Below are 25,242 nucleotides of genomic sequence, written 5' to 3'. Positions count from 1 at the left end.
TTTACCGTCGCCTTATAGTACAAATGTAAACCTGCACTAGTGCTACACCAACGGAGTTTACCGTCGCCTTATAGTACAAATGTAAACCTGCACTAGTGCTACACCAACAGAGTTTACCGTCGCCTTATAGTACAAATGTCAACCTGCACTAGTGCTACACCAACGGAGTTTACCGTCGCCTTATAGTACAAATGTAATTTGGATTTGGGGTTGTTTACCACTTGGTCTCAACCCTTTCAGCTAAAAACATACATAATGTATTACAATAATCTGCAGTTAAATTGTTTTGTTAAATTTTAAGCCATTTGATCAAAATAATCCAAACCTATTGTGTATCTTACATAACGTCTATATACTAGGGTCTGTACACAGACAAATGCTACATAATGTTAGAATAATGCTTCACCTTCTTTTGGGAGGAAAAATGAGATGTAGATTACGTTTTTCATGATATATTTTTTTATATAAAATGGGCTATTATAGTATCATAATGTACAGGTTTTCATTATATACAGAGTATACCAGTACAGAAATCAAAAGAATGTTCAACAAATATTCCATTTAAACATCAGTCAGTGTGCTTTAAATCACTAGATTTTTACATTTACACTACCTCTGTATAAATACCACCATTACAACATACACATTGTACACACTCCTTCACACATGTATACTCACTCATCTACTTACATTTACACATTCTCTCCTAATTACATGTATACACACCTTCGCACCAATCTACATCCCGATACACTAGAAACAACTAGGGGGTGGATTCCGATACACTAGAAACAACTGGTGGGTGGATTCCGATACACTGTACAACCATACATTTCATCGCTACACAAAGTCATGATACCCTTTGTATTGTTTTCCCTATCAGACTCACATTGCCACCATACTGTATATAGATTTCCCCCCTACCACAATTTTAATTGTAGGAGGAAAAAGAAATGTAAAAATCCATTCTGACACTAGGGCCACAATATACTTCACACACAGGCTCTGACACCTGGGTGCTATCATTTATGTCGTTGGAATGGTTTGTTCAATTGTAAACTCATTGTTTTACAGGAGTTAATTGAAACAGGCTTAATACAAAACCTACACATGGACTTAAAATCCCAGGCTTAATACAAAACCTACACATGGACTTAAAATCCCAGGCTTAATACAAAACCTACACATGGACTTAAAATCCCAGACAATAGCTTTCCTGATCAAAGAGTACTGACACCGTGAAATTATGTCGTAAACCTTAATTACACAACAACCATGGTCCAGCTCTTCCATCCACTGAAATGGTTTCTTAGCTTGTCAAGTTAACTTTAAATTATATCTGTATGTTTAAGTAGACAGTTTTAGAATAACAGAGGTAAGAGATATAATTATACCAAAACAAATCTTACAAAATATAATACCAAAATTCCATAGATTTGTAAAACCAATTCAATTTCAGAGAAACAATGAGGTTGTGAGAAAACAAAGCTCTGATTGGTCAAAGAGTAGGAAGCTTATAACTAGGACTGCTACTAATTTCATCACTTCCTGAAGCACAGGTTTTGTAAGAGAGACTTTGAAGCACCACTATGACAAGAACTGTCATTGGTGCCAAAACAGGGAATACAGATGTATTTAAACTTCCTGTTGTATTATTGCTGCCAGTTCTTCCTGCTGACTAAATGCCTCGTAGATATTGGCAGCCAATGTCTTTGTTTGGTCAAGTAGAAGTAACTCCTACAAAGAAAACAGAAGGACAATATAATTATGGTACCGGTTCTGATCAAACGTTAAAAAACATCCAATTATTATAGTTCATACATGTAGCACATTTATGTATGTTGCTAAAACTGCTCAGAGTTCAAAATCCATTTGTGGATTAACAGTGGATCATTGATAGATAGGAATGAGATCAGAGCCGAGGTGTTGTCAAGATTCTTGGCTAAAATTCTATAAATGAGGTTAGAGGGACGACCTGATTAGTGGTGACTTGATAGCGGGACAACAAGACAAGTAGCTTTGGATAAACCAGTCTAAACTATGACCAGGTGTGAATTCAGTTGATATTATGTCATTGTTTACAGAATGGAAGTTTTTAGACATTACCTGAATCAGAGGGTTTGGAGTGTCGCTACACAGCTTGAACATCAGACCACTCATCACAGGAACAAGCTTGGCCATAGGAATCCCGACCTCGTGGAGGCTTTACAATGGTAAACAACATAGCCTATCAACATTGGTAAATGACAATGGGAGGACGTATTCATCTGCTGAAGAAAAAACATCTGTCTCCATCAATTTATATCATAGTTTGCTCAATTATTATTTTATGTCACTAAGGAGTAATTATCTTGTACAGCGGTCAAAGCCTGCTCTTGTTGAGTTCTCTCATAAAGAGGTGAATTGTGCCCTAAATGTCTCCATGGAGACCATGCCCAATCAATACCTAGAGTCTGACTTTGATCTAAGTTCATAACCTTAATCTCCAATACGGGTATAACTCAGCTTAAAGCCAACTCAGAATATTAGTGATACTGAGGCCAGCAACTTAACCACTACATCAATACCCCACTTGTCAAAATGAAAAGTTTATCATTCTAGAGTTGGAATCATTTCACTTTAACAAGAGATTCTAGAGGGATCTTCCCACCCACCATTAAAACATTATGTATTCTTTATGGGTATGTAGGTTATGGATTGTTTATGGGTATGTAGGGTATGGATTGTTTATGGGTATGTAGGTTATGGATTGTTTATGGGTATGTAGGTTATGGATTGTTTATGGGTATGTAGGTTATGGATTGTTTATTGGTATGTAGGTTATGGATTGTTTATGGGTTTGTAGGTTATGGATTGTTTATGGGTATGTAGGTTATGGATTGTTATGGATGAGTATGTAGGTTATGGATTGTTTATGGGTATGTAGGTTATGGATTGTTATGGATGAGTATGTAGGTTATGGATTGTTTATGGGTATGTAGGTTATGGATTGTTAATGAGTATGTAGGTTGGTTTTCTCTTTCTTCTCTGTTCTTGAAGAAGTTGTGGACAGGTACCAAGGGGATCATGCAAACCAAGTTACAAAAGGTCTTTGAGGGACCTGTTCTTGCTAACTTTAATACGATCCTGTATAACTAGGGACAAACAAGGTCGTGGACCATACACGTACAGTCTCCTCATTAGCTCTTCTGTTGTGTTTAAGTAATAGCATTAACAGCCTTCTTCCTGATGTTGGTTGGCGAATAAAAGTCCCACAAAACTTAGAAAGATTATATCAAAATGGACATAGAAATTAAAGATCAGACACTTCAGCTAAACTGTATAGAGACTCTACATTGTGTTTTATTAGGTGACAACAGAAGATGTGAACGTACTTCTGTTGCTGGTCAGTCGCAGCCTCCCTGTAGTGGTCAGCCATGCTGTCTAACAGCTTAGCGAATCCCCGGTTGAGACACGTGTGCAGGACGGCATGGAAGTCGGGACTGCGAGTAAAAAATTCATTTTCTGTATATTTAGCTAAACATCTTACGATAAATTTATAAAATTTGTAAAAAAAAAAAAAAAAAGAAGATAAATAGAAAAGCTAAAATACCAATTTACAATCCTCCTCCAATGATCATTTACTAATAGTTTGAATGGGTCCTTTAACATTATGGGTCAAACCTTGCTTAATTTCAGTATTATCTGCCATTCTGTGAATAGTATTTAAATTTCTGAGAGTTGAGACTTTGGATTTGCATGTAGATTTATCGCCGATTCAAAATTTTCAGATTTGCGGCTGTGTATATGAGGTTATACTGTTCCAAGTTTGAAATTAACTGGCCAATTACAGTTGAGCAAGTTAAACAGATATTTGTGACAACAATTGATGTATATCTGTAAATTTGAAAAATAAGGAGGTTATAATTATTTCAAATGTACTATCTTCTACTGAAATGAAATCTTCTCTTATTGGATATTAAAGACAAATGGTATCCAAGTCAATGACATCATTCAAATTGGGGAGGGGGCAAATTTTCATTTAATTCTATTCCTCTGAAAAATAATATCAAGGTCATGTTCTGTCTACCGAAGGCTTTCATTCTATACCCCAATATTTAACGTGGGGTTTACACATGGGTTTTCCAATAGTGAGAAGTTAGCATCATAATGATTGGCTAGAGTAAAAGGTCACCAGGACATGACCTCTTTTGTGATGTGGCTAGTTCCTACACTGTAGTATACTGTAGAGGAATTGGATTTTGATTTAATTGGTATATATGGAAGGCAACCGTTGAAGCAAATAATTCTTTATAATGGTACAAATGTATTACCTGACATTCAACCTTTAAATTAAGATTTATTACCAATTCGTTCAATATTTACCTCTCTAAAACATCCCTCGTTTCTTGAACCAGCTGTTGGTACATTTTCTCTTGTGCATTTTCAGTTTCCTGAGGGAGAAATTAATTATAGCATGTTTTGACACATTATTGATAAAAATCGAACAAAATTATGACTACCTGTTATCTTTACGCCCAATCATGTTTAGTGACCGACAACACCTACAGTGTAATCATTACAATTCCATTTCTTTGTTTTGGCAGTAATATATTTCCAGTCTTTGTCTATTCTTTCACTGTTTTGGCAGTAATATATTTCCAGTCTTTGTCTATTCTTTCACTGTTTTGGCAGTAATATATTTCCAGTCTTTGTCTATTCTTTCACTATTTTGGCAGTAATATATTTCCAGTCTTTGTCTATTCTTTCACTATCAACTTGTGTCAGTTTGTTCATCCTTCTCCAATCTATTATCTATTTGAAGATGTACATATAGAAATCCAATAAATAATGTAAAATCTACAGTCTAAAGTGACCCAAGGTTCACATTGTGTATAATCCTGAGTATGTTTGTAAGAGACCCTTGTCTTTCTCGACATGTAATCTCTAACACTGACCATACTGGTGTGACTTTCAGATGGTAACATGTAGGTACACAGCATGAGGGTGGGAGACTGAAGGTCGGAGATCTCGGGACTGCTCTCGATACGTTCACGGATTTGGTCACTGATGGCTTTAAGGTTATGGAAGGATAAACGCTCCTTCAGAGACACGCTGGAACAGAATATAAGGTTATGGAAGGATAAACACTCCTTCAGAGACACACTGGAACGGAATAGGGAAACATGGCAGTCCGAAATATCATAAAGCATATATATCATATTCAAAATTCAGTACTGTTTGATTTTTATTCTTGAATATCATTTTTTTATGATTTAGTACGTACCATCTTTTAAATATTCTTTGTGATGGATACACATTATATATATTTAGCCTGTATTTGAATCCAACAATTTTTATTAGTTTTTCCTGTAAATATATATGGTACTTCAGTTTCCTGGTACCATCTCAAAAACATATTTGTTTGTGAAACAATTGGACAGAAATATGTAGAGCATAGAGTATAAAAGGGTCATTTGAATCACTGAAATCTGCCAGTCCTAGTTATACCCAGTAATTGGTCAGCCAGTCCTAGTTATACCCAGTAATTGGTCTGCCAGTCCTAGTTATACCCAGTTATTGGTTTGCCAGTCCTAGTTATACCCAGTAATTGGTCTGCCAGTCCTAGTTATACCCAGTTATTGGTTTGCCAGTCCTAGTTATACCCAGTAATTGGTCTGCCAGTCCTAGTTATACCCAGTTATTGGTTTGCCAGTCCTAGTTATACCCAGTAATTGGTTTGCCAGTCCTAGTTATACCCAGTAATTGGTTTGCCAGTCCTAGTTATACCCAGTAATTGGTTTTCCAGTCCTAGTTATACCCAGTAATTGGTCTGCCAGTCCTTGTTATACCCAGTAATTGGTTTGCCAATCCTAGTTATACCCAGTAATTGGTCTGCCAGTCCTAGTTTTACTCAGTAATTGGTTTGCCAGTCCTAGTTATACCCAGTAATTGGTTTGCCAGTCCTAGTTATACCCAGTAATTGGTTTGCCAGTCCTAGTTATACCCAGTAATTGGTTTGCCAGTCCTAGTTATACCCAGTAATTGGTTTGCCAGTCCTAGTTATACCCAGTAATTGGTTTGCCAGTCCTAGTTATACCCAGTAATTGGTTTGCCAGTCCTAGTTATACCCAGTAATTGGTTTGCCAGTCCTAGTTATACCCAGTAATTGGTTTGCCAGTCCTAGTTATACCCAGTAATTGGTTTGCCAGTCCTAGTTATACCCAGTAATTGGTTTGCCAGTCCTAGTTATACCCAGTAATTGGTTTGCCAGTCCTAGTTATACCCAGTAATTGGTTTGCCAGTCCTAGTTATACCCAGTAATTGGTTTGCCAGTCCTAGTTATACCCAGTAATTGGTTTGCCAGTCCTAGTTATACCCAGTAATTGGTTTGCCAGTCCTAGTTATACCCAGTAATTGGTCTGCCAGTCCTAGTTATACCCAGCAATTGGTCTGCCAGTCCTAGTTTTACCCAGTAATTGGTTTGGTATTAGGTTTGGTAACATCCAAGAGAAAATTCAATAAAAAATTGAAATACAAACATTGACAAATATTTTATCAAAATAACACAGCACAGTGAAAACTCAGAATCTGAAATTAAACTAATAACTTGATTATATTCATAAAAACAAGGATTGTTTTTTTGTAAAATTGCTTATATTCAGAAAATGAATCTGTCTCACAGATCCCGAAAACTCCTGTTCTGGAATTTATTTCAAAAATGAAGTTTCATTTTAATGCTGAGACTTTATTATTTTCCTACCAATACATTTGAACAAACCTTTTAATTTCTTTTTCTACAGCTTCATGAATCACATCACACAACTGAAACAGTCCTGTAAAGAAAAACACTAAGTCAACAATTCAAGTACGACAAATGAGGACACTTAATCGGCAAATAGTACAAGGGAGATAACTGTAACTTGGTAATTCAGTAAGCAATAAAATTAGTATGGGAATAAAACAAATGTCCATCCTAGAAATCATGTCTAGTTCTTGTTCACATGTTATGATTTAATATTCATTTGTTGTTAATTTACCAAAGTGGTAATTGTTCCATTGAGATATAGTTTATTTGATTTGTGCATTTTCTTGCTCTGTATTACTGAATCTTATTTTGCATGATACAGAAAAGTTTATCCAAGGTTTTCTGATAGAGAAAAGTTGGACTGAAATTCCCTGATTCAGATAACTTTATTCCAGATTTTCTGATACAGACAACTTTATCTGAGATTCTCTGATTCAGAAAACTTCATTTAATATTCCCTGGAATCTTTTATCTTAGAATTTCTGATACACAACTGTCTATCTGAGATCTGCTTAAATGTTCTCATTCACAGTTACAAAATAACAAATAATTTCACTTTACTCCAGCTTTTGTTACAAAATTGTTAGTGTAATAGAAACTTTTTTTATCTAAACTTCAACAATGCCTCCATACCATAATCCATGAAGTGTCGTATCAAAGACAGGTATCTCTCTTGTAGCTCTTTTGGAACCACTGCCATATTCTGTGTCTGAAAATATATATGTAAATAAACTTAAGCTACCGGTATCAGGAATTGTATAAAAAGAAAAAACTTTTGCCCAATATAATTGATTTATATCAAAAAATTGATTTCATTGGAAGATAATCTCAACAAATTAAAAAACAGTGTAACCTGTCCAATCTGGACAGGATTTGGAAGAAAAAACCGGGACGGTTTACACAAGGTCCAGTTTATACAGTATTTAAGTCAATATACTTTAAAGGTGTGATACAGTGTATGACTAGAAGAATCTGTAATGCATATCAAGAGTAAACACTTTAACAGGAATAGCTGGCCAAGGAAAATAAAAAGGTCGGAATTGAACAGGGTACATATTAAGTACAATGATATATACAGCAATATCAGAAAAAGACTGTGTATGTTTCCAGAACAGACAGGGTCCAGATAAGACAGGGTTGACATATAATAATTTTAGAAAGGAAATGCCAGGACCCAATATCAAAGCCAATAAAGGCAGGGATCCAGATTGGACAGGGGCCAGTTCGGACAGGGGCCAGTTCAGACAGGTTTTGCTGTAGAAAATATACATTATGAATCTGCAATACCAAACAGGTCATTAGAAAGTAATTTCTAAAACTGATGTATTTCAAAGACACTTCAGGGAAGCTAATAGTTATAACCAGTGCTAAGAAAACGTCTTGTGATAAGTGGGGTACTGACCATTCCGTTGCGGTTGAACATACTGTCCAGAAACATGTAACCGCCGACGATATTGAGCTGAACACGCAGAACAAGACAGAGGATACTACAGCCGTACAGCACACAGATGATTCTGGTCAGGCCTGAATCAGGTAAACATGATTCGGTCAAAGTAAAGTCATATAAAGTGCAGTCAAATAGGATATTAACTGATGACATTAAATAGCATGACATTAAATAAATGTACTGTACAATTAACAGATTATAAATGATACCGTTGGAAGCACGGTCCCACTACAAACAGAACACAATACATCTCCAGCACACACACAGACATACACAGATAGGGAGATATTAGCCAGGTGGCATAGGACTAGTAGTTTGCGCCTGATAATGCAGCTCCTGCGAATTCCTCAATATTGTATTGACTGTAGAAAATTGTATATCTATGTACTGTAAAGCACTTTAGAGTGACTTATAATAGCTAGATAGGGCGCTATATCAAATGTTGTATATTTATTTATTTTATTTATTTACAAAAAACACCATCCTGACTATCCATGAAATGGTAGTACATTTTTTATTACTATAACTCCAATATCAGAGGTGTACAATTTCATATCGTATAGTACCTGCTTGCTGGCAGTTTTAATAATAACTATTTAAGAATTCTCTAGCAAAGACATAAAATGTACATCCTCGGGTGACAGCTTGATTTTACCCTATATACCTTAAGATGTATATATAAACAATCAGTTTTGGAGTGGGTTTTCTATGGTTAGTTATTTCCTCCCGCATTAAGACCCCCTGTACACTTCCATCCAGGCCAGCAAGACTGTCGTATATAAACTGATACAACTACTTGTATCATAATTGTCCTAAGATAAAGATTGTAGAAGTATTTGTATATGTTATGTTTATAATGAGTTTACTTTTCAGACCAATGTTTGTCTTTCACACCGATGGGTTTATCTGTACAACAAACTTATAACCTGGGAGATAGAGCCAACGTCAATGTGGAGTAGGCGGGCTACTTTGCTGTCAGTGTGGATACCGAAAGGTATGCAGGGCGATGGAATAAAACGTTGCATATAAATCCAGGTAGGATTCAATCACAACACGCTCAAGCGTTACCAATGCATGGGTTTTTATTACGGTCAACTAGTTTAGACTCTATGTGCGAGTCTTCATCAGGACAAATTTTTCAAGATATTTCAGCCCCTGAAGTACTAAAAATGGGGTGCAGTTTTACATTATACAATTGTTTCATGGCTATTTGGGGAACAGTCAAAACTATCATCCCGAGGTAGGGGGAAGCCCTGGGGAACTGTTTGCCTGAGGCCGCTAGGATAGATAGATAATATACAATAGTGAAGGGCGGGTAAGCTTATAACTTATAACCTGTGATATCTTCAACACCAGATACAGACATCAGTGTGGAACAGTGTATTAATCTATTACATCAGATACAGACATCAGTGTGGAACAATGTATTAATCTATTACATCAGATACAGACATCAGTGTGGAACAGTGTATTTATCTATTACATCAGATACAGACATCAGTGTGGAACAGTGTATTTATCTATTACACCAGATACAGACATCAGTGTGGAACAGTGTATTAATCTATTACACCAGATACAGACATCAGTGTGGAACAGTGTATTTATCTATTACACCAGATACAGACATCAGTGTGGAACAGTGTATTAATCTATTACACCAGATACAGACATCAGTGTGGAACAGTGTATTTATCTATTACACCAGATACAGACATCAGTGTGGAACAGTGTATTAATCTATTACACCAGATACAGACATCAGTGTGGAACAGTGTATTTATCTATTACACCAGATACAGACATCAGTGTGGAACAGTGTATTAATCTATTACACCAGATACAGACATCAGTGTGGAACAGTGTATTTATCTATTACACCAGATACAGACATCAGTGTGGAACAGTGTATTAATCTATTACACCAGATACAGACATCAGTGTGGAACAGTGTATTTATCTATTACACCAGATACAGACATCAGTGTGGAACAGTGTATTAATCTATTACACCAGATACAGACATCAGTGTGGAACAGTGTATTTATCTATTACACCAGATACAGACATCAGTGTGGAACAGTGTATTAATCTATTACACCAGATACAGACATCAGTGTGGAACAGTGTATTTATCTATTACACCAGATACAGACATCAGTGTGGAACAGTGTATTAATCTATTACACCAGATACAGACATCAGTGTGGAACAGTGTATTTATCCATTACACCAGATACAGACAATGTTAATGTTAGCGTAGAAATGGCCCTCAAATAACTGAAACTTGTTCTTGTTTTATCAATAAAGTCAGTAGACAACGATGATTGACAGCGTGTTGGTGAAACTAATGAATGTACTGGTAATACAATTTATGTATGGGATACAAGGCTCTGTAACATATTAGCTAAAATACACATATTGTTTAGTAAATTCTGAATACTCACTCATAACTTTCAATTTTTCCCATAGCTCTAGTTTGTTTTCTGGACTGTTAATAAAAAAAATTCAGGTAAATAGATACAAAATGTTTATAAAACCACCTATACAATCATGTATAAGCAAATACATACATCCATATCAAATCACATTAATGAAAAAAATGAAGTTAACTTATTTTCAAATCAAATATTTTTAATATCTGATATTTTGTTTTGTTTTGTCCTAACATATCTCTTAGAGAGGACGATTGTCTAGAGCTGTAAGATTATTCCAACCACAATAAGTCCGCTACAAAAAATAGAGTTTAAAGCATTTTAAGTGTGGTATTTTAACCAACAAATATTTTCTATGTACCTGTTTTTGAGAGATTCTTTCACAGCATCAGTATCAAATTTCTTTATCAGAGCTTCTCTCAGGGTCGGAAGCATTGATATCACTGAAAAATAAGTAACCAAAGATTAATTGGTTACTTGATACAATAAACCAACACAATACTGCAGTAAGACAAGTCAATACATAGGGATTATTAAAAGAAGCATTCAGCTTTCATTATGTACACCTGCAATAAATGAGTTTTGGGAAGTTTATTTTATATCATCAATAAGGTTTTAGTTATCTTCCCTTGAATTGTTGTCATGTTAAGATACAAAGCATAGTACTAAATGTATATACCAGACCTTTACCAGTATACTGGCTATGGGACTACAGTGAGCAAGACACTTCTAGAAGGATACACAGAGAACATAGTTCAGTATGAGAGAAACTGTTTGCAGGTCACAAAGCTAGAATAATACAGTAAGTGTAAACTTCTAGACAGATATAAACATACACCATTTGTGTAACAAAATGTAAAGTTTGAAGTTCTAGTTTAACATGACAGGCTTCCCATGGTCATTGCCCAGTACTGTAATCAATTAAGGTTGTAGTTTCTTCATTAAACCAGAAATAAGATAGCACCATACCTGTCATATTACACGTCCTTTGATTACTGTCAAAATGATGCTGTTGCCTTTGAAAGACAGAAAAAAATGTTACCTTGAGTTTTAAAACACAGACATAACATACATGAAATAAATGATTCCAGTTAGTTGACAAATGGATAATAAAATAATTTGGTTACAACATTTGTTTGTTCGGATCCAGTGCCAATATTGGATCATACTGTTGTTATTACTTATGATACCTATATTATATGTACATTGTAAGAATTAAACAACTCATGATCAAACTTGAGAACAAACCTGGCATGTTTCAGGCATTCTGCTGCTTCTTTTTCCTGGATATCTTTAAATCTCCTCTGAGCATACTTGTACAAGTATACACCACCTGAAGAGAAAAGTAAATTCAAAAACATTTAAAAAAAAAATACATAAATTGTGAAATTTGTTTATGACAATGCTATGACAAAACATCATCTAACTGAAAATATAATGTTACTGCCTCTTCTTTAAGTATTTGCAGATGTGTACGTATGAGCAGGTAATTAAGAATATAAATTTAATGTGATATATTTATATATCCATTATAGTTGTGCTATGGTTTTACGAAAACTATATTGTTGTGGTGATACTCTGAACTATATTTTATCCACAATAAACTTTGTAGTCGATCAGTATTTTTTTACACACAAATACACAAAGACTCCAATAATTGCCACATTTTAAAGGAAATAACACCATGTACATGTTTCCAAAAATCAACATCTTTACAATCAAAACAAAACAAGTTCACAATCTTCAACAACATTCATCAGTTTGGAAATACGTAATATCAAATTTTTACTTTCTTCACAGTGTTTGTGTAGAAAGTAAAACTTTGACACAAGTTCACAATCACCTGTTACCTTCAGTATAATAACTAAATATATATCATCTCTGACAACCTACACCTAGTGCATGTTTGTTTTGACCACTGTGTTTGATTGGTGTCCAGGTTACTTGTGTATTTGATGTTTTACTGGAAACAAGACTGCTGGATTGCCATTATGCAATGTGCCAGTGTATACGTATACCCATCCAGTCACTGACCACCCAAGAAAATGGAAACTGACGAATTATCAAATCGCGGATCTTTCCGATCGTCATTTCCATAAACTCACCAGTTGGTCAGTACCATTTAGAAGTAGAAGTCTTGTCCTGGGGAATCCCCCAGGTCCTCCCTGAGTACCAATGTACCTTCACACTGCAGCCACTGGGAACAGGCCCTTACAAGGTAACGTTAGTGCAGGCAAATTTGCCATGCACCCAAATTCGCCACCATGTGACGAAAATGCCATATGATGTCATAATACATAAGATGTGACGTAAATAACATCACCATAGTCTTCAACACAGTTAAAGCCTTCAAATATTTTGACAAGAAGAGGTATAAGAAGGAAAAAGCTATACTTTTAATCAAAACAGTTATGAAATATCTTGTAACAGAACAAATCTTAAAAATTTGGTCTGTGCAACGGACATCTCGTCAACTAAACTCATTAATCTGAGGCCAGTTGGTTGTTATTTAGTGTAAATTTATTACATACACATGAAAATACCCATATCTTAACGCTAATTGCAGTTAATGCAAGTAAATTATTTTTTTCTTCTAAGTGTACTTTGGTACATGTACAATGTACTGACGATCCACTGTGAGTTTATGGAAATGAGGATCGGAAAGATCCGCAATTTTCATGCAATGTGTATTTAGAATACAATCAACCAGTATCTTTTTAAAAGTATTGTTTGCGTCTTACATTCAACAATCTTACAACACTTAAATTAAAATACCATCTAGAAATGTTCTAGATTTGTATCTGAAAGAAATTTGTTGTCGGCCTGAAAGTGCTGCTGTACAATCGCATGCTGATTGTACGTAGAGACCGACATGTACAGTTACCAAAGACTGATTTTTACATGAAAAAGTAAATACATTTACAACACCTGGCCGGGCAGTCTTTGTTGAATAAGTTTTCAAGCCCAAGAAAATCATTTTAATTTGTCAGATGTTTCCCGTTGACGTGCAAGACTATNGGAAGTTTATATTTGTTAAGGAAGGAGTCTTTATTACGTATCATGTAAATTGACATCATCTCAGCCGATACCCGTCCTCTTTCTTAAACAACATTAATCAGTTTCTTCAAGTTACTGAAAACTAACTATCACAACTAAGAAAAGCCATGTATTTCAATGATAATCATTGTTACACACACACATTTGGAGCTGTTCGTATCAGTACGGCTTGTGTAACATAAACATACACAATTTTACATTTAAACACTTAGATTACTTGTAAATTAGTTAGATGTTTGAAGGTGGCAAAACTGCCTGCACCTTTGTGTAAAACCACGGAAGGCCTGATGATGTCACAAATGTTGCTGCGTGACGTCATTCAGGCGTGTTTACAACAATGTTTATTTATAGGCATTTCAGTCGAATCTTCTTCTGTATTGGTGCCCGTCAGCATTTTGATACATGCCTATTTGGTCGAATTATTTACAGAAACCTTTACTAATGTGAAGAATTTGCCTTCACTGACGTTACCACACGGTCATCACACCAAATGTAATGTGCAACAGGGCTAGGGCACCCATCCACTGACAGCACTTAATGTTGCTAAACTAGTATTTTTCCTAAAATTTATTTGATGAGGGCATAGTATGTTGTCCTATATAATGGTGTGTGGTGATGGAATAGTGATCTTACCTTCAGCACAATCGTATGAAAAGTAGAAGTTCGTACTTTATTGAGAAAAACTGTAGCCGAGATAGTCTTCGCAACGTCAGATGTAATGGGACCCGACAAGTCTACCGTGAACGAATAGTTTCTGTTAATACTAGTTCAAAAATAATTATTTCACTGTTTGAAATTTAAAGCAAAAGAAAGGTATTGAAATATGTTATTTATGGACACCGATCGTTCACAGGTACCAGTACTCGATTTGGGTTGTTCGTTTTTGTTTACTTTACAAATTAATTTGTTTACCTCCTACGAGAAAACCACTGAACACAAACTTCTTTTTGTGGCGTTTGATGAAATTCCACATAGAGGTAAACATGCTTCGTGTTTTAATCTTCTTGATTTGCAGCTACATCACTTGAATCATTCAATGCTTCCACTACTAAAGTGTTGTAGCAAGCTGCATGGGTTGTTGACCAAGGTCCAAAATGCTGTGATCATTGTCATAAAACATCTTGTCTGGATCAAATCACGAACACCTGTATGCTAAACATATAAGAGACGTTAGTACACGGAGGGTATACTATTAGATCCGCATCCGGCTCGAGATTTCCGGATATTCAGAATATTGGCAGTCTGTAAAAGTTAACTTACATTTTAGCTTAGTTATCCATAATTTAAAATACGACATAACCAAACAACACCTTTTTCTTCTATCTGATTTTTTTTTATCCTGGGCATAGGATGAATATATATATTAAGATGTTATTTTACTCTCCCAGCAATTACTCTTATACAGATGTATATTAATTGTGTTCGAATCATAAGTGTTTTTATGAATTGATTCACTCTAATTTTTGGCAATTTTTCGTTATTTAAAAATAAATATAAAACGCATTTTGTTGTGAAATAAACTTCTGACTGACCAGAGATGCAAGCATAAAAAAGCACATTTTGATAATAATTAAAAATACAATTCTGATTACAAAGTCAAGTTTTATAATAAATACTAAGTAAGGCCGTCATAAACAGATGTAGTTACTATTGCATTTTATCAATGACAATATGATGAAATGTGCATTCAGTGAATGTCCATGTGAATAAGCATTGTAAAAGTTATAGTTAACGAAATTAATGTAAGAGAAAACCGGAATCGAACCCCGGCCCCCTTGGTGAAAGACAAGTGCACTATCCTATGTCGCCACTCGACCACCCATAATATATGCCGAGTGACTTGAAGATAGTTACTTTAATACTAAGCACGAAAGATACTTATTATTTATAAGTAATAATCCGGATTTTTTCGTGTAATTTATGTGTATCTGCTTATTGGGGTCCAGTGTCGGTTTACAAAACGGATAGAATATTTTTAACGACTATTGTAAACGGTGGAAATTGAAAATTAATGTGGAAAAATCTAAAGTGATGATGTTCAGGAAAGGAGGAGGTTACCAGAAAATGTAAGGTTTTACTTGAGTGAGGATGAGATGCAGATAGTTAAGAAGTTTTCATTTTTAGGGGTTGCTTTTACTCCAGGTGAAGCCCAATTAACTTTATCGGGCCAAGGCTCGAAATTTTTATTTCAATTAGGAAAACAGTTACACAAATTTATAACTTTAACACCAAAGCATGTGTAAGGTTTGTTTGATAAACTAGTATGTCCTGGATTGAGTTACGGATGTGAAGTTTGGGGTTTTCATTCGGCGATGGTGATATAGAAAAACTGCACTTGAAATTTTGTAAGCGGTTACTCGGAGTTAAATCTTCTACGCAAAACAATTTTGTTTATGGAGAACTAGGATGTCTTCCCCTTAAATTTAAAAGATACGTAAAAAATATTAAATATTGGTTAAAAATTGTTCATAAACAGAAGAACTTTTTAGTACAGTCAGTCTATGGTGAGCTTTACACACGAGCGGAAACGTCACGTGTGATAAATTGGGCAAAGTTATTGAAAAATTTATTATGTACTTATGGTTTCGGATATGTATGGATTGAACAAGGAGTTGGAGATGAAAAAGTATTTTTAGAATTATTTCAGACCAGAGTGAGGGATATTTTTATACAGAATTGGCATAGTGCTCTTGTTGACTCGCCAAGAGCAAGAAGTTATATACGTTTATCAAATGAGTTTGGTTATAAGAAATATCTTGATATAGTAAACGTTAAAAAAAATAGAAATATTTTTAACAGCGCTTCGCATATCTGTCCATAGATTAAATATAGAAACAGGGAGATGGCATAGACCTAACCCAATACCTGCAGAAATGCGATATTGTAGTGTGTGTACTAAAATTGAAGATGAATATCATTTTGTTATGGAATGCCCGTTATACTCTGAAATTAGATCAAATTTTTTGAAAAAAAACATTACTGTAGACCAAATATGGACAAATTTGTTGAACTTGTTTCTTAAGAAAACAATTTTATTATTAGAAATTTAGCTTTGTTTATTTACAAGGCAAATGAAATTAGACATTGAATTTTGTTTAATGTGTAAATCAAATTAATTCCTTGCATCCTTCGCTTCGCATTAATTTTTTGTTAAAGTCTATTGCATCCTGTGTTCATGCTTACTATTGTGAATGAATATGTTCCTTGTAAATGTGTGTTGTTTTGCTGCTATAAAATTCATATAAATATGTATTTATTATTGCCATTAAGTCATTGTCATGTTTAAATGTGTGTAAAGCACAAAGGCATTGTTGCCTATTGCAAATTAAATAAAGATGATATATGCTAACTCTTTGGTCAAAAACACGGCGTGGACGAAAAATCGGATGATTTTTGTATGTAATCCAACAAGCGGTACCACGCATCGGTTAAAAAGACTGATTAATGAGATTCAGTCCTTTTATTATTTATGTATGACGTCGAGAAAACATAGTAACAGCCATTTCAAATGTAATCTCATTTGAAATTGACATTTCAGGTCGTTAAAAGGCTGTTTAACGAGTTAGAGTTATCTTTTCTTGTAACATAAATATATTAAAAAGTTTTCAGCTTCCATCATTAATTTATTAATTTTCTTAACCAGATAAACAACACTTAACTCTGGTGCTTTGGTTCAACGACCAAACATGGAAATGATATAATACTTTAAGACGGCTTTGAATCAAGCCTTACTCACTCACTCCCAGGCACATGGTTTGCAAAAGAAAACCCAGTGAAATGCTGCTGAATGCAATCACATTCAGTAGAAGTCGAATGTGTGTTTTATGTTAAGAATGCATGCCGGATGAGACACGCTGAAACCATGTGCTTTATAATTATTTCATTATATTACAATCTATATATCCATTATATCTTTTCTATAGAGTTATTCTGCAGCGAACCTTTTTTTTTTTTTTTTTTTTAACTCTAAGCCTGTTGACCGTCCCAAATAATTCAATGGTATGCTTAAAGAGTCCATTTGTAGACAAAACAAGACATGTGCTTCTAGCGCCCACTGTACATGGAAGACGGAGGTTGTAACCAAGTAAAATTTAAGAGTATATAAGGAAAGGTGCCACAGGATAAAAACAGGAGTGTGAAGTTATTGTTAGTGTCTGACTGTGTTTTGTTTACCTGCTGCTATTGCTTTATTGATTTGTCGTCTTTGTTGTTGTTGTTGTTGTTGTTGTTGATGTTGTTGTAACTGTATTTTACACTCTTTGTTATATTATGTTATACATTCATTCCGATTACCGATTAATCATAAGGATCCGGACCTGCCTCGTTTGTATTGGAATCTAGAACTTACAACCAGCTAGCTATATGCAATAGCTACCAAACCAAATCATTATTTTTAATTCTTGCTATTATTCTTAGTAACGTAAAATCAGAATTACACTCGTATAGTGACACTGTTAACTCACGAAGTGAAATGAACGGAATGTTGATTTTGAAGAACTTAAAAGATCTTTTGATCGATGTTGAATATTCTTTTCTCGAAAAAAAATATTTCTTTTCAAACAAACTGAAGGAACGCCTTCGTTCTGTTATAATGAGAGTTTTCTTTTCAAAGAAAGGGGTACGGCGACGCTATTATTGGTTGTGCGTTGTTTTGGAGCTTGCTCTTTTTCAAAAGCAGGAATGAAATATGTTCAGAATGAAATCGTGAATGTATTGACCACGTCGATCGTATATTCCCTCCGTAGCTTGAAATCAATGTCACCACAGACCCGCTTACATCATCCACCTTCTTCGATTCTTACTTATAAAGTATCGTGACATCCTCGATTTTTGGATTGTGAAGCTTCCCTTTCTCGATAGTAACATCATAATTACCTCTACATTCGGTACTTACATGAAGCAGTTGATTTGATATTCACGAGCTCGTTTAGACATCGATTTCCATGATAAATGTTGAATGCTGACGGACAACACAGGGTTTTGAAAGTTACAGGGAGACTACAAGCAAATCTTATGGTTGCCATCCTGTCATTGGGAAATGCTATACTTCGTTGCGTTAATGAATATCGGCGTTTTTAATTATGTACATTACAGTGTGCCTTGTGCTTTCGTAGTCACTGCCCGAGTTCTAATTTTGAGGACTTGACATTACTAAGATTTGACCTAGACTTCTATATGGCGGGTTTCGTAGATGAAGCAGAAGACTGGTCATGTTTTCCTGGTACTTTTTCAATGATGTATGTATTTCATTTGTTCACATTTCGCCCTAGTTTGATTGACTTAGAATTCTAATTACGACTGGTTAACACTTCCTCGTGTCGATTTCACACCTTGCTACCGATGCTCTTTTAGATGAAGATTTAATGTGGTTCTCTCTCTCTCGCTTTGTTGCCGTTTATAATCTTCTTGTTCGCATGTCTTTCAATAATATGTTGTCGTTCATGATGCTTTCAACGTGAGTGTGTTTGTGTTAAATATTTGTTGTTGTTGTTGTTGTTATTGGTAACGATTTGTTATAGAGAAAACCGTAGTAAATGCCCTAATTTTCATTCATGAAGCAAGCCCCAAATTACTGGAGGATGGCAAACGATGACCACAGGGTCGACTGCTTCTTTATCAGCAACAGTAGGGAAGCCCAGGGCGCGTATTCATGAAACCGTTCTCGTGCTCAAGCATAGATTTTGTGCTCAAGCCTAACTCTTGTTCCAGTTATAAATAATTTACTGTATTTCATTTTGTCAAAGCTTTGGGAAAAAATTGAAGAGACTTGAAGCCGAATGTTGTTTCCAATACAATTGACTTTTTGATCGTTGACTTGATTTAGGAGAGTTGCAAAAGAGCTGGCTTGAGCACAGAATCCGTGCCCAGGAGTATTTTCCATCTGTACGAAATATCAGATACACAGCATTGTGACATTCATTGAATCATATCCTACACACAGGGACCTGAGAATATGTTAACGCTATAGTTGGACCTAAACTGAGGTGTTCAGAGTAACAAATTATCATGTCCCTGTGATCCTTCGTAGGGATGATTACAAGTAATCATATAAGCTTCCAGAGAGATAGCGGGTTTGGAAAGCAGATGTCACATGGTAATACACACACCTACATGACAGATCGAATTAGCCTTACGTCTGTCACTGGACGTGAGCACATATGCTAATCCAATATTAGCCCTGGAAACAGTATCAGGCTAAGATTCCTGGTCAGGGGCGGATCCAGGATTTCCTAAAAGGGGGGGCCGAGAATTTTTTCTCAATGGTCAACGGTGTGCTGCCGAAGGCAGCTCACCGAGCGCGTAGTGCGAGGAGGGGGAGGGTATGGGAGGGGGTCTTCCCCCTCCCGTAAGGGGGGGTTTGGGGGATCTCCCCCCCAAAAAAAATGTGTTTTCTAGAACGTCTCAGAAGCGATTTCCCGTGTTCTGAGGATTGTTTTTATGTTTAATTAACAAGAAGAAAAAAACATATTTTAAGTATGGTCCAAAGACTTTTTTTTTTGTGAACTGGAAAGAAAAACAAAGTTTCGGTTCAAATTCTCTATCAACAACGTGTTTTAGAAGTCAGATGGTATTATTATAGGGGCAACCTGGTGATGACAAATGTATGAATCCACAGGGGGCTTGTTCATTATTACCTAATTTGGCGTCCCGCCCGCAAGGGGGATACGAGAGGTCCACCGTCAAAAAATAAATGTAGGGACGCACAATATCTAGTCTTCAGACATTGTACCTACAGTACAGTACTTCATGTAATAGTTTGTCGTACAAAAGAACAAATAACACCATAACATCGTTGCTGTTTAATTAATGAGTTACTCATGGCATCACTAAGTTGCTAAACAAACGGATAATTTCAAATCAGTGCGACACCCAAGGCCACTAGCTATATAGTCTTGTGTTTTATAATTGTTGACTAATTCACTAGTGTAGACAATGATATATATGAAATGTCCACGCTGATTAACTCATGTAAGGGCGTGCATCTTACCAACAGTGGTACATTCGCTAAGCTATCTGGTTAAAATGGTACAACTTAGGAGGCACATACGTGTCACCTACAGCATATCATCTCATTCTGGTACATACAACTTATTACTACGTACACAATAGTATGCTGTGTGAAGATACTTTCTTGTACGTATACGATGGTAAGCTATAAGTACCACAACGAGATATAATGTTGTACATACAAGATAGTTAAACAGTTCCAACAATGTATATAATACCAAAATAATTGAATGGATATGTTTAGTCGATTATACATAATATTGTCAGCCGAAATAAAACTTTATCGTTCTTGTATAATGATTTGATTAATATCGCCCGGGCGGTTAGGAAGGTTACAATAAAAAGTATTAATTTTCAGATCATCTATAACGAACGGTCAATAATATAATTATGCAACTTATGCTAGTATATTTCCGCCGAGCGTTGCAAGTTGCAACTTCGCGTTTTGCGGAGGTGGTAAAATAATAAACACACTTTAGGGTCAAGATACAAAGTAGACGAGCGTAGCGATGCCAACAAATATTGTTTTAATAAATAAAATATAGTAAAAACATCAGATAACGGAAACCCACAATATTTGCTAGGATGCCGTATGCCCCAGATTTTTTTATACAAGTTCCGTGCATTATTTGATGCATTTTAAAATGTTAATATTCCCGGCCGATCAGACCATTTCGGGTCGGCCCGGAAAAGGTCAGTCCGCCGCCAAAAAAAGGGGGGGTGGGGGTGGGGTGGGGGGGACCCCCCCCCCCTAAATCCGCGCCTGCTGGTCCCTTTAAATCCATCCCACCTTTGATCTGTTACGATTTTCCTTGATTTATCATAAACACAGTATCAACAAATAATTTTTTCCTGCCGCAGAAATAGCTCTACAGAAGTAACGTCAAACGAAAACACAATCCGAGTTAATGTTGATGAACGTTTTATCGATGTATAAGTTATTAGTGTTATGTCTGTATATACATCCAATAGGGAATAGGCTTAGTATCTTGATCAGAGACGTATTATACGTATCTGTCTTGATGAATGAAGTTACTGTGAATATTTTACACGAAGTGCATTTTCAATGCATTATATTTACATTTCCACTTCAAGTTTCTCTATAAGCATCACCAGAAGAAACTGTTCATAGAGCTATAAACGCAATTTGATCAGCGTTATTTTGAAGCTTATCCTCCCGCCTCGAATAACGTGAAACAACCATTAGAAGCAAACATTTTGGTGACATAAGGCTGGTCAGGAATGTCGTGTGCCCTGGCGACATTGCCACTTCAATATCGAAAAACTTTGACCCATCACTCAGAGGCGTATATACTACATATAAAAAGAGAAACAGGTGTCTGGTTTGTGATATACACGTTTATGGATTTTGTAACCAGTAAAAATAACTGCTGTCACATATAGGTTATCATTACCATGCGGTATTGCAGTTTGATGTTCAAATTCTGATCTCATAACTTGTGTATCATATGTGTTTGAATTAAGATTATATAATCTTTAATTCGATCGTTTTGCGTTAGCGCACCACACCAACGCTATTTAAGGCCATGTAATCTTATACCGTCTCGGCATCCGTCGTCCACCCATCAACATTTTCCTTTAAAAGCCCACAGACTAATACTCCTCTATAATGACTGGTTGAATCTGAACTGAACTAGATCTAACGGCGGTATTCATCACCGGACCAAGGGAACTTCATTTTGTATTAAGATGCCCCATACCACTTTGGTATGGATGAAGGTGTTTTAACCATATAAGGTCTGAAACTGAATTGGTCAAGCTGGTTCAGTGTTATAAGAACAAAGAATGCTCCCATGCAGACAGAAAGGCGTGGCTAAATAGGGAAAGTAGAGTTATATCTTTTAAAAAATATTCCTTCATTAGAGGTGAAAGACTTTGAACCACAAAGTCAATTGGAGTGAGTGTTGTGTAAATAAAGGAAGGCAACCGTCACTTACTCGTCAACGTTACGTTAAAACAACTAAAACAACAACGTCTCAAAAACCAATATTCATAGGCTTATAGTAAGTCTGAAGCTGTCACGAAGGGCCAATGAGTACTTAACTCATTTGTTTGTGAGAGTAACTCATCAATTTTTGAGAAAACGACGTAATTTTCTAACACAAACCAATGACGTAACAATCAATACCTGCTCACAAGAGAAGATAACTCTGCCATATGCAAAGACGGAATTATTTGGTGATCATAGAATACTTCTACTTCTACTTCTAAATGGTACTGACCAACTTCAACAATTTAAAGATAAAATGTCAGAACGAGAGTGAAACATGGAAAGAGATTGTTTTTAAAAGATACGAGATGGTCTAATATGCGTTTGAAAAGTGACGGTAGAGGGCTGATTTGAATAATTCCGTTGTGGGGCTCGAAATAATGTCAGGTGGGAGTTTATTCCACTCGGGTGTAGTTCGAGGGAAGAATGATGCCTTTCTGGTCTGGGTTTTTGAGTGGGGAATTTGATAAGAAAACTGGTAGTTTGTTCGGGATTTTCTAACTGTAGGGATTAATCTGTCTGATTTTACGATAGCGACTTTCTGGTTTACAATGTTATGAAGCATGGTCAGACGAGCATCTCTACGTCTATCTGCTAGAGGGCGCAGCTTTAGGTGGTCCAACATTTCTGACACACTGGAGGTACGATGGTTGTACCTGTGCTTATCCAACTTGTCAATATTTGTTTGGGTGTGAGGGTCCCATACTGTACAGGCATACTCAAGTGATGGTCGAACTAATGATTTTTATGCCTGNGTATAATTATGGACTATTGGAGTTTTGTTTTTAGTCACCGACAACACATTGCATTTGTTTGGGTGGAAGATCATTTTCCATGTATTTTCCCAGAGCGCTAGTTTGTCAAGATCTTTTAAGAATACAATCAATGTACTTACAAAAACAAGTTCTGTTTTCATCTCATCAACTAATCAATACCTGTGAAATAGTGTTGGCATAAATAAATAGAAAGATCACAGTTTTGATGTTTATTACAAAATTATGGTTGTTTGAATTTTGTATATTTGAAAACAGAAATACCATTTCAACCAGGAAAACTGAACACCTGTCGAAGTGCGCAGCATGACTTTTATATTTATAGAACCCCTGTGCCACAGGTAGTTCTATAAACACCTTACTTACAGTAAAGGGTACCATGAAGCCTAAATAGGACCAACAATTGTCACCATTATGAAATATTTGCAGTATATAGACATATTTCTTATGTATCAAATAATTTGATGAATTTTACAAAACGTAAGTTGTATGAAATTTGTGTATTTAAAAATAGGAATAGAAAAATGAAAACAAAAAGCAGAAGGGGTCAGCATAACAACCTTTACACTTTATCAATGTTACTTACCAGGAATAATAAACGCACGGCATCAAAATAAAAGAAGGTCCAGGGGCATAAATAGCCAACCCAGAATTATATTGTCGTTTTAAAACCTGTTGAATTCCATACAGTTCAAGACATGTAATCTGTAATAAGGACTAAATCCCAAGACATGTAATCTGTGATAAGGACTAAATCCCAAGATGTGTAATCTGTGATAAGGACTAAATCCCAAGATGTGTAATCTGTAATAAGGACTTAATCCCAAGACGTGTAATCTGTGATAAGGACTAAATCCCAAGACATGTAATCTGTGATAAGGACTAAATCCCAAGATGCGTAATCTGTAATAAGGACTAAATCCCTAGACATGTAATCTGTGATAAGGACTAAATCCCAATACATGTAATCTGTGATAAGGACTAAATCCCAAGACATGTAATCTGTAATAAGGACTAAATCCCAAGATGTGTAATCTGTAATAAGAACTAAATCCCAAGACGTGTAATCTGTGATAAGGAATAAATCCCAAGACATGTAATCTGTGATAAGGACAAAATCTCAAGATGTGTAATCTGTAATAAGGACAAAATCCCAAGGCATGTAATCTGTAATAAGGACTAAATCCCAAGACATGTAATCTGTAATAAGGACTAAATCCCGAGATGTGTAATCTGTAATAAGGACTAAATCCCAAGACGTGTAATCTGTGATAAGGACTAAATCCCAAGACATGTAATCTGTGATAAAGACAAAATCTCAAGATGTGTAATCTGTAATAAGGACAAAATCCCAAGACATGTAATCTGTAATAAGGACTAAATCCCAAGACATGTAATCTGTGATAAGGACTAAATCCCAAGACATATAATCTGTGATAGGGACTAAATCCCAAGACATGTAATCTGTAATAAGGACTAAATCCCAAGACGTGTAATCTGTGATAAGGACTAAATCCCAAGACGTGTAATCTGTGATAAGGACTTAATCCCAAGACATATAATCTGTGATAAGGACTAAATCCCAAGACGTGTAATCTGTAATAAGTTCTTAATCCCAAGACATATAATCTGTGATAAAATAAAGTGCTGACTTTTTTTTAGCTCACCTGGCCCGAAGGGCCATGTGAGCTTATGGCGTCCTGCGGCGTCCGTCGTCCGTAGTT

The 25,242-nt window shown here is 35.7% G+C and overlaps 1 protein-coding gene across 2 annotated transcripts; it reads right to left on the bottom strand.

Moving 5' to 3' along the window:
- Positions 1–11: 11 nt before the first annotated feature.
- LOC110451417 (peroxisomal biogenesis factor 3-like) lies at positions 12–14,870 on the bottom strand. Of its 2 annotated transcripts, XR_002463073.1 has the most exons (14): positions 14,639–14,870; positions 11,918–12,002; positions 11,639–11,685; positions 11,031–11,112; positions 10,682–10,725; positions 8,190–8,311; positions 7,421–7,496; positions 6,761–6,815; positions 4,938–5,094; positions 4,366–4,433; positions 3,375–3,482; positions 2,107–2,203; positions 1,143–1,737; positions 12–1,104 (listed from the first exon to the last, which is right to left on the bottom strand). XR_002463073.1 is itself a non-coding variant. In XM_021499416.1 (13 exons), exons 1-13 carry the CDS (start codon positions 14,709–14,711, stop codon positions 1,636–1,638), a joined length of 1,116 nt encoding a protein of 371 aa, XP_021355091.1. In that variant the 5' UTR covers positions 14,712–14,870; the 3' UTR covers positions 12–1,635. The 2 variants fall into 2 exon arrangements, 1 of the variants encoding a protein (XP_021355091.1); XM_021499416.1 differs by having other exon boundaries at positions 12–1,737.
- Between the last annotated feature and the right edge of the window lie 10,372 nt (positions 14,871–25,242).

This window comes from Mizuhopecten yessoensis, unplaced genomic scaffold (genome assembly GCF_002113885.1).
Source record: "Mizuhopecten yessoensis strain PY_sf001 unplaced genomic scaffold, ASM211388v2 scaffold5991, whole genome shotgun sequence".
In the NCBI taxonomy this organism is placed as follows: domain Eukaryota; kingdom Metazoa; phylum Mollusca; class Bivalvia; order Pectinida; family Pectinidae; genus Mizuhopecten; species Mizuhopecten yessoensis.
This window is presented reverse-complemented; position numbering and strand designations above follow the sequence as displayed.

Coding starts and splice junctions, on each gene's coding strand:
- LOC110451417 (XM_021499416.1), bottom strand. CDS start 14,711: ATGTTTACCTCTATGTGGAATTTCATCAAACGCCACAAAAAGAAGTTT. Junction 11,686..11,917: donor GAATGCCTGAAACATGCCAG/GTTTGTTCTCAA, acceptor TGTCTTTCAAAG/GCAACAGCATCATTTTGACA. Junction 1,738..2,106: donor CTCCAAACCCTCTGATTCAG/GTAATGTCTAAA, acceptor TTTTCTTTGTAG/GAGTTACTTCTACTTGACCA.